This window comes from Brassica oleracea, chromosome C3 (genome assembly GCF_000695525.1).
Source record: "Brassica oleracea var. oleracea cultivar TO1000 chromosome C3, BOL, whole genome shotgun sequence".
NCBI lineage: Eukaryota > Viridiplantae > Streptophyta > Magnoliopsida > Brassicales > Brassicaceae > Brassica > Brassica oleracea.
In genome coordinates, this window is record NC_027750.1 from 28,224,162 (window position 1) to 28,235,115 (window position 10,954).

A 10,954-nucleotide genomic window follows, 5' to 3' on the forward strand; every position below is an offset into this window, starting at 1 on the left:
AGTAACAGAGCGTCGAGTATCAGGACAAGAAGCCCAATCTACATCTACAAAAGCATTTAAGCATGTCTCTGAGTCAGCAGCATAGAATAGACCTTGGCCAGGATTAGACTTCAGATAACGAATGATCCTTTGAGCAGCCTGAAAGTGGACATCAGTAGGAGCAGATAGAAACTGACTCAACCAATAGACAACATAAGTAATATCAGGCCGTGTTATCGTGAGATAGAGCAACCGTCCAATCAACTCACGATAAGGAGTAGCATCAGGCAAAGAGACTCCAGTAGTTGCACTCAAAGGAATAGAGGGATCCATTGGGACTGCACACGGCTTTGATGCAAGCAAAACCGTATCAGCAAGAAGATCCAATGCATACTTCCGTTGAGAGACAGAAATGCATGTCGAGTTTCTTGCTATCTCCAGTCCAAGAAAGAATCGAGCAGGACCTAAGTCTTTGATCTTGAAAGCTTGATGAAGAACCTTCTTAACATCAAGAACAGCTTGAGGATCATTGCTAGCGATGAGAATATCATCAACGTAGACAAGCAACGCAATAAAGGATGATCCAGAGGTCTTCACAAAGAGAGAGTGATCTCCTGGAGAAGGTGAGAACCCATCAGCTAGAAGAACGGAAGAGAAGCAGTTGTACCATTGTCTAGACGCCTGCTTAAGACCATAGATTGATTTGTTGAGACGACAAACCGGATTTGGTGGCAAGCTAACACCAGGAGGTGGAGTATAACCCAATGGTAAGCTCATGTATATCTCCTCATCGAGCTCACTATGCAAAAAAGCATTAGTAACATCCATTTGATCCAGACTCCAACCATGCGAAGCAGCGAGACTAAGAATAAGCTTCACACTGGTCATTTTAGCCACTGGAGAGAAGGTATCTGTGTAGTCAAGGCCCTCTTGTTGTGTATATCCTTTAGCAACAAGACGTGCTTTGGGTCTCTCCACAGTACCATCTGCATTGTATTTGATCATATAGATTCATCTGCAACCCACAACATTTTTATCCGGGGGCAGAGAAACAATAGTGAAAGTCTCATTACGATCCATTCCCTCAAACTCCACATTCATTGCTTTTGTCCAGAACTTAGACTTCATGGCTTGCTTAAAAGATGTAGGTACTGTCTCAAGGGAACATGTAAGAACAGCATCTTTGAAAGAAAAGGAGAGGTTATCATAGGAGAGAACAGATGAAAGTGGATAAAGGGGTTCTGATGAAGAAGAAGAAATGATATTAGCAACATAATGGTTGTTCAAAGAAGAATCCATAGAAATCAGAGAACAATGGTAATCTGAAAGATAGGTAGGGGCCTTACCTGTTCGTTTTGGCCGAGCTCTAACAAGTTCAGTATCTGTTGTTCCAGAAGCCACAGCTCCTCCATCCAAAGGAACACTAGAAGGAACCGATGGTAATGCAGAGGATGATGATGCATGTGAATGCAAAAGAACATGAACATGAATGGCAGAATCAATAGCAACAGGAACAGGCAATGGCAAGATGGATTTAGAGAAGATACTATCTGGTTGGGAACTACTTTCAAGTTTCATAAAGGGAAAATCAGTTTCGTGAAAGAGAACATTACGAGAGATAGAGACAGTACGAGTTTCAATATTAAGAACCTTGTAACCCTTAATGCCTGATGGATAACCTAAGAAAACACAAGGTTCAGCTCGAGGTGAGAATTTATGTCTATCCTTTTGTAAAGTTGATGCATAACACAAGCATCTAAACGATTTAAGGAAACTGTAATCAGGTTTCTTTCCTGTTAACTTCTCATAAGGAGAGATTTTGTTCAAAAGTAATGATGGAGTTCTATTGATGAGAAAAACAGCGGTAAAAACACAGTCACTCCAGTATTGTAATGGGACACTAGATTGAAACATTAATGCGCGAGCAACGTTTAAGAGATGCTGATGCTTACGCTCAACAACAGAGTTCTGTTGAGGAGTGTAAGCACAGGAAAATTGATGCATAATACAATTCTCTCTTATCAGGTTTGAAAAGGCAAGTTCTTGAGCATTATCACTACGAATCATTTTGATATTAGCCTTATATTGAGTACGCACAAGTTTAACAAAAGATGGTAAGATAACAGAAACATCACTTTTACATTTCATCATATAGATCCACGTTACACGAGTATGATCATCTACAATTGCAAGAAAGTATTTGTAACCCTCAACAGACTCAACACTAAAAGGACCCCAAGTGTCTATGTGAATAAGATCAAATGGTTCCTTAGACATGTTATTCTTATGTGGAAAAGGAAAACGACACTGCTTAGCTAATGGACAGACAGGACAACTAGCATGTTCAAGTAAAGAAGACTTATCTAAAGCAATATCAGCAGAGAGATGTTGTAACTTGGCAGATGACGGATGTCCGAGGTGTTGATGCCAAAGAGAACCATCAACCTTCAAGGATCCACAGAAGTTCAACGATGAAGAAAGCATATGTTGATCAAGAATGTATAGATTGTGAATCACATAACCTCTACCAATCATCAAACCCTGAGTATGCTCCTGTATATGACAAGAATCAAAAAAGAAATGAGCAGAGTGGCGATGTTGTTGTAATAGACTACTAACACTTATGAGATTAAACCGGAAAGATGGCACATGTAAGACATTCAATGAGACAAGTGAATCAGATAAATGCACTGTGCCAGTATGAGTTATCGGTTCCTTAGCACCATTTGGAAGAGAGACTGTGACTCCTGAAACAAGAGACACTGAACTAAACAGAGCCAAGTCAGAACAAACATGTGTAGTAGCACCACTATCTATAATCCAGGAACCCAAAGGGAGATTTGCAGATAAGTAAGAAAGTGTTTGGTGTTGAAAAGTTAAGGATTGATGTTCAAAACGAAGACTAGTGAAAGGAAAAGAAAAATTAGAGACAATACCACTTGAAGATTGAGCAGCCATGAAACCTTTGTCTGTGATTGACGCATTAACCAATGACTGTGAAGAAGGAGGTTCAGGAGGTCGCATATGGACTGTAACTGTTGAATGAGCTGATGAACTTGATCAGGATGAAAAGCACTCAGATCCAAAGTCCCTGCCTGAGAAGCAATCGAAGAAGCAGTTGTGGCATTAGCAATGTTGTTCTGCTTAGAGTAAGATTGCGCAGACTTTGTTTGAATTTGTCTCTGAGAAGAACCAAACTGGGGATTGTTCTGAGAATTGCTTCGTTGAGAGTTGTTGTTGTTGTAGAATCTGTGACCAGGCGGATAACCATGCAACTTGAAACATTTCTGCACAATGAGTACAAATGGGACGTGGCCTAGAACAATAGGAGTTGTTGTTGTTCACAGTAGCATAAGCCACATTCTCAACTGGTCCAGAGTAGTGAGACTGATCAAATTCACTCGTCGAGTTTTAAAAGACAACATTATCAACTCTTGTAGCCGGCTTAATACTCTTCTGACGCTCATCTTGAGTAACCAAGTTAAAAACTTCCTCAATTGGTGGAATAGGTTTCAGCATCAGAATGTGACGTCGAGTAGCTTCATAGGACTCATTCAAACCCATCAAGAATTTCTTGACACGACTCCTTTGTTGGAGCTTTTCCCAAGACGCCGCAGCACTGCACTCACACTTGCCACACGTACACACAGGGAGATCAACATAATTTTGATACTCCTCCCAAAGCGTGACTAGTTCCGTATAATAGGTACTGATGTCTAAAGAACCTTGCTGGATGGAGCTCAACTTTTGCTCAATCTCAAAGATGCGAGGAGCATCATCCTGCTTGAACCGCGTCATAAGATTCTTCCAAATATATTCAGCACTAGACATGAAGAGCAAACTCTGACCTATCTTCTTAGAAACCGAATTCATAAGCCACGTAGAGACCATATCGTTGCATCTAGACCAAGCACCAGAGTCTCTATGATCAGCAGAAGGTTTCAAGATTGTACCGTCAATGAAGCCAAGTTTGTTTCTGACATTAAGAGCCATATGAACAGAACGACGCCAAGAATGGTAGTCAGCACCAGAGGCAAGACGATCCGTAACAAGCGCCAATCCAGCATGATCAGAGTTATGAATATAGTAAGGATTTTCATACTGATCTACGAGCGGACGAGTTGAATCAGAAGGCAAAGTCGCCATCGAACGATTCAAGAAACGAGTCGAATCAGTTACGTGAAGTTGAGTTGAGCTGAATCGAAGTTCGCAAAACAGAATCGAAGATCGGGAACGAAGTAACGAGATGAATGCGATGCGAATCGGAGCTCAATCGAAGATGAATCAGAGCTCAGAGGCACGCAACACAGAGGATGACGACGAAACAAACGAAAGTAATCAGATCCAGAACTTGAATCACCAATGAGCAGAGGAAATCGAAGAAAAGATGAGAAATCGAAGCACTCATGGCGAGAATCGAAGCTCAAGAACGAAGAAAAATGGCGGAAAAGTTAGTTATGCTCTGATACCATATCAAGATATTGAGAGAGAGAGCACAAAAACTTAAACTGTATCTTATAGATTAGTGAATCATGTACAATGTGTTTCCTTTATATAAATGTATACGGTATATAGAAAAGTATACTAAGCCCCTGTTTCTATACAAGTATTAGAGAGCCTAGTATACTCAATATCTTCATTGTTTAAATCATGCCTCCTCCTATTTCTGTATACCAGTATTCATGATCCGTTGTCCCGTGCTGCTTTGTCCGAAGATTTCTAGTAGCTGCTTTGAGTGAAGCACTTGAAAACCAACTCCCAGTGAACAACGATTTGTAAACTATTTTTTTTTTAATATGGTGATTATTTTGGAAATACTGTTTGCTTATATTTTTTACTTACTTTAATTTCTCTTTTTGTAGTTAATTGGCGAGACTCTCTACTTTTTGGTGGAAGGAATTACTTGAGCCAAATTTTATAGCAAAAAATCACTGGATGCTTCTTGAGCTAGACCGATCCCAAATCTTTAAGTTGATAGAATCACCAGAAGCTCTCAAAGAGAATGTTTACGAAACAATTGCTGTTTAATTAGGAAAGTGGTTTCCCCAACAAATGAAGCTAGACGAACAAGAAGCTACGGAGTTCCGAGCAGCCATTTTGTCTAAGTATTGATGTCATTTTGTGGTTTTATTTATGTTTTGTGTTGCATTTTGCATTTTGATTCCTCCTTTTATTCCAAATAAAAACTTAATATTCTATCATTATTGTTAAAGTACTCAATGTTCTAATGAAATTTTGTCAAAAAAAACTTTGTTTTCGTTTGTCCGAAAATATTAATATGAGATCATCTATGCCAAACAAACCATAAACACAAACACAAGATCTATAAGAAAACATATGCTAAACCAATCATAAAACCAAAAATAAAGATTACCTATAAAATACTCGCCCAAAGATATCAATTGTATAAAATATACATTTGCTATAAGGTCTAATATTTAGATAATTTAACATACATATGCATATTACATTTATGTTTGATAATGTCGATACTCGATAGTGTCTTTTCAAATATCAAATTTGTCTTTAAAATTTTTATTTGTACAAAACGAAATTTTATACCACTATATGGATTTAAGCATGTTATAAAAGATAGTTTTAAATGATATGAATGTGTGTGTGCGCGCAGGAAAACATTCCGTATGGGACGTGTGAGAAACGTGAAGAGGCCAAAACAGGATTCGAAACTCATGAGAATGCGAAACTTACAGCCTAAGTGAAGGTTATGGTCAGGTTATCCATCTACCAAACCGACCCAACTTGGGCTTTCTGTGTTTGTCGTAACATTTGTCTCACTTTTTGACTCCGACAGTTATTATATCCTCTTCCAGTTGGTTCGCAAAGAACTATCCCAAGTTTAACTCGTACGATGTTGTGGAAGCATTGTATCCTAGTGTTTAAGTTTTCAAAACTTCTACATCCAGGTACGGGGTTCGAATCCCAAGTTAGGTCCAAGTTTCAATTCCCGGAAAAAAGTGATTTATTAAACAATTATGTAGACTTCGGAAAAAAAATTTACAAGAGATATTCGACATGGTGCAAGTAAATCTGGCCAGGTGTGGATATTCATAGGACGGACGGCTCAGGTGATGCAGTTACGCGTAGATCCTTATAAGGTATGTAGTATTGTCGGTTGTCGAATCGTCTATGTAATATTTCTCATAATTGTAATATCATAATAACTAAACCAAAAAGGTTTGGATTAGATTAATATGGTTTGATATGGTTCAGCCGAGTTCAACCAAATTCAATTAAGTTCAATCATAAAATAAAAATAGAATTAAATTTAAATGCTTTGTTAGTTATTTTAAAAAGATAATTAAGTTTAGTTATTAAAATTTTCAATAAAAATAACTATGATTTTTTTAAAGTAAAAACAAAATTAGTATTTTGACTTTAGTATTTATCATTGTAAGTTATGACTGAAAGAAATAAAAACTTTATTTTATATGCTAACAAACCCAGTTTTTATCCACCCGACTCGGATACATTCGCGTTTCACAGTCTAACCTGGGTCGACCGCCAGTTTGTTTCGAATTTAAAAACACTGGGAAAACCTATTTTTTTTTATTAAATGGGAAAACCTATTTTACTTGTAATGTGCACACACAAAGTTCATTTATTCAACGAGAATCACACTTACAAAGGTATGCAAATATTTGTGTTTCTATACAATTCTCTCGATTGCAATCAAATGTGGTATGCTTTATTTTCTTCTTCTTTTCTATTATATTTTATATCTCAAAATTTGTTTTTATACAGTAATCACGCACAAACTTGACATATACGAAATTTATAGTTTAATATAATAAAACTGAGTAAAAAGTTTAGAAACATCGCTAGATATTTTAAAATCTTTAATATAATTATATACCAAAAATAAAAATATTTCTTAACTATTTAATAAATTATATTATTCAAACTAAGTCATATTCAACAAAACATATGTGGTAGAAAATGTTATTCACCATTTTTGTTTAGCGCGTGTTTTCTACGCGGTGCAAAATATATATTCAATTCTAATTATGAAAAAAATGTTCTTAGTTACTCAAGTAGGCAGACTGTTTTTACTATATATCAGACTACCCTAAATCACATTTCATCTTCCCAATATTCTACCATCTTCACTGCTTAGGCATGCCTCCTCCCCATGTTTCTGTTTACAGTATGGATGATTTCTTAGCATGTGCTGCTTTTTACCGGAAATTTCGTTTAGCTGCTTTGACTGAATCACTTGAAAACCGAACTCCCAGTGAACAACGAACTGTAAAATTGATTTTCTTTTTATATGATGGTTATTTTTGAAAAATAAAGTTTACTTATTGTTTTCTTTTACTTTTATTTTTCTTTTTGTAGTTGATTGGTGAGACGCTCTACCCTTTGGTGGAATTACTCGAGCCATTGTTTGCACCAAAAATCACAGGAATGCTTCTTGAACTACCCCGAACCCAAATCTTTCGGTGCATAGAATCACCTGGATACCTCAGACAGAAGGTTAACGAGGCAAGTGATGTTTTAGTGGACTGGTATCCACAACAGATGAAGCTAGACGAGCAAGAAGCTAAGAAGTTCCGAGCAGTCATGATCTTTTCTAAGCTTTGATGTGATTTTGAGTGGTTTAATTAATTATGTTTGATGTTGCATTTTGATTCCTCGTATCTGTTCCAAATAAAAAACTTAAGATTCTATCATCTTATATATTAAAACATAAGTCACAACCTTGATTCATGTGTGATTTTTTAAAAAATGGACCTATTTCTAGAAAATCATATTACATTTAATCTTATCATTTAAATTTTGGGTCTACCAGAAATATTATTGGGCTATCAATAATTGGATTTAAACAATAGATGATCCATTAGATTTATATATAGTATAAATTAAATAGATATTTCCTCTGTTCCTTAATATTACATATTATAGGAAAAAAAAATTGTTTTAAAAAGATCCATTTTTTACATTTTCAAGACATGTTTAATTAACTAATTGCAAATTTCAAAAAACTTAATTGCACTTACTAAATTGTTATTGGCTTAAAATTATGAAACAAAGATAAGCACAAAAAATATGCAAATTTAATGTGTTTTATTAAAATGTGTGAAAAATCTAGAATATGTAACATTAAAAAACAGAGGGAGTATAATTTAATGTTGTAATACTATACCTCCATATGTTAAATATTTAAATATTTGTCGATGTTAACTTTTAAAATTATAAAGATTTTTTTTTAAATAACAAAAATCATATTATCTAACAATGATTAATCTTTACTACATTAAACCAATGAAAACAAATTTTAAACTATATAGTTTATTTTAAAACTTAAACAAAAGTTAAATGTTTAATTATTTACTCGATAATATAAATCTATGAAGAGAAAAGTTAATTATTTAATTTTTTTTCTAAATTTGTGAAATGTTACATATCTTTGAATATGACAATAAAACAATATTTTACTAATCTTTATATATATATAGTTACGATTTTAATAATAAAATAATAATCTGAAAATATATATGTAGAAGAAGATACAAATACATGTGAAAGTTTGAAACAATCTATTCAATGAAAAAAATATACCGTAAACTTATTATGTTTTAAAAATTGATAGACACATATATATTATAATATATATATCAATTTAAAATTGAAAACAAAATATTTATATAAAAATAAATGAAAACAAAAATCCGCGCGGTTGCGCGGATCAAGATCTAGTTATTGTTAAAGTACTCAATGTTCTAATGAAAATTTGTTAAAACATATATTTAGTTTTGTTTTGTCCAAAACTAAAAATATGTGATTATCATCTATGACAAACCAACCATAAACACAAACACAAGACCAACCATAAAAACAAATGCAAGGCTAAACCAAGTAACCAACCATAAAATGTCTTTTCAAATATCGAATTGTTTTTACAATTTTTTATTATGATGACAAATGCCTTTGACATGTCGGATTTGTTTTTACAAAATTACTACCAAGTAAATTACTAAATCAAGTAAAGGTATATATATCATAGGTTCAAAAACCCTAAATCGCCTTTCGTCTCCCAAATCTGCCGCCGCCGCCATCGTCGATCCTGGTATTGCTCTCTCTCCCTTCCACTGATCCATTATCTCTGCTCAATTCGTGTTCTTTTATATCATAGCTTCAAGCATTTATAGTTTCGTAATCGAAAGTTGAAGACTTTATTATGTAACCATAGAATTTGATTTTGTGTTTGACAGTAATGGATTCGAGTTACTCTGATTCTCGTCCTTATGGTGTTTGGAACCAAACCCAGATGGTTGATTCAATGAACAACGACCAGTCTGATTCACAGACAATGCCACAGTTAAAAAGGCCGAGACTTGTTGATGACAACAACACTTCTTGGAATGTTCCATCTTCAAACGCTCCTCCTGTGAACAAAGGGACGGCTAATATCTTCTACAAGACGAGGATGTGCGTGAAGTTCAAGTCAGGGGCTTGTAGAAACGGAGAGCTTTGCAACTTTGCTCACGGAATGGAGGATTTGAGGCAGCCTCCGTCGAACTGGCAGGAGATTGTTGGACCTCCTGTGCAAGACAGGGAGAAGGAGAGGGAAAGAGAGAGGCTTTCTTCATTTTCCGGTGGGAATAATAGTAATAATGGTGGTAATTGGGAAGATGATCAGAAGATTATATTGAGGATGAAGCTTTGCAGGAAGTTTTGTTTCGGCGAGGAGTGTCCTTATGGGGACAGGTGCAATTTCATTCACGAGGATCTTTCTAAGTTCCGTGAGGAGAATGGGAAGCTGAGGGAGAGTTTGGCTATAAGTGTTGTTGATCCACTGTCTGTTGAGAATGGTGTTGCTGCTTCTCATCAAGTTGAAGTGGTTAGACAAGGAGGCGTCCCTGCACCTGTATCTGCACCGTTGAACAATGGTGTTGGTGGTGTCAAGACTGTGTTCTGGAAGACTAGGCTGTGTGGGAAGTTTGAGAAGGGTCAGTGTCCTTTTGGTGATAACTGTCACTTTGCTCATGGCCAAGCAGGTATGTTATTATAATCTTTGTATAGATTTGCTAGTCCTGTGTGTGGATGATGATCTTGTGTTTCTGATTGCAGAGCTGCTGCAACACTCTGTTGGAAGAGTTGAAGGAGAAGCTATGAACGCAGTAGCAGCGTCTGTGAGTAAACCAATGGTGGTGCCTGCAAATGAAGCATTTGCAATGAAACCAACTGCACAAGTAACAGCAGATTCTTCTGGTCTTAACGACGAAGGGCGGCGAAAGAAGTGTTTGCTCAAGTGGAGTGACTCCAAGAAGATTAATCGAATCTATGGGGACTGGATCGATGATTTACCGGTTGGTCAGAAGTCGACAAAACCAGTAGAGAGTTAAAGAGTCTTCTAGTTTTGGTTTCCACTTGGTTTGAGTCTTTGATGATCAAAGGTGAATAAAAGCTTTGGTCGAAAATTTTGAGTAGTAATAATCTGTTCTTATGTGGTTACACAAGCAATTCTTTGATTCGCTATGTTCTTGATGAAGAACATATACATAGCTTAGCATTTCCCTGTTCTCTTAATATTTGATTACATAAAAGTGGTTTGGAATCACTATCAGCTTCATCTTTCATTTGTTTACAGTTTTTTTTTAAATAAATTAGTATATTAAAGGCAGTGCCTTACCCAATAGACCATTGGTCCATTAATCATATAATTGGAACCAAATGTGAAGCTGATTAGTCGAGGAAAATTTTGGTATTTTTCATTTTGGTCGTTGTGAGAGTGTGGATTAGTTGCATATGTGTTACTATTTACGAAACTTCTACTTGTACTCTTACATTTGTAAGTATATATACTCTTCATATCTTGGTTTTTGGCATTGTTTAGCAGAGTCAAGAAGATGATACCATATATGAAGAATCTCTGTATTCGATTATACAGCTCTCTCCAACCCAAAATAAAAGTAGAGATTCTTAGTTTTAAACCCAAGACAACTCAAGGAGA

The 10,954-nt window shown here is 35.8% G+C and overlaps 1 protein-coding gene across 2 annotated transcripts; it reads left to right on the forward strand.

Annotated features, from left to right (window-relative positions):
• Positions 1 to 8,994: 8,994 nt before the first annotated feature.
• Positions 8,995 to 10,954, forward strand: LOC106331629 (zinc finger CCCH domain-containing protein 39-like). Of its 2 annotated transcripts, XR_001267926.1 has the most exons (4): positions 8,995 to 9,067; positions 9,213 to 9,998; positions 10,072 to 10,397; positions 10,841 to 10,954. XR_001267926.1 is itself a non-coding variant. In XM_013770019.1 (3 exons), the coding sequence occupies exons 2-3, from the start codon at positions 9,215 to 9,217 to the stop codon at positions 10,344 to 10,346; spliced, it is 1,059 nt and encodes a 352-aa protein (XP_013625473.1). In that variant the 5' UTR covers positions 8,995 to 9,067; positions 9,213 to 9,214; the 3' UTR covers positions 10,347 to 10,571. The 2 variants fall into 2 exon arrangements, 1 of the variants encoding a protein (XP_013625473.1); XM_013770019.1 differs by lacking the exon at positions 10,841 to 10,954 and having other exon boundaries at positions 10,072 to 10,571.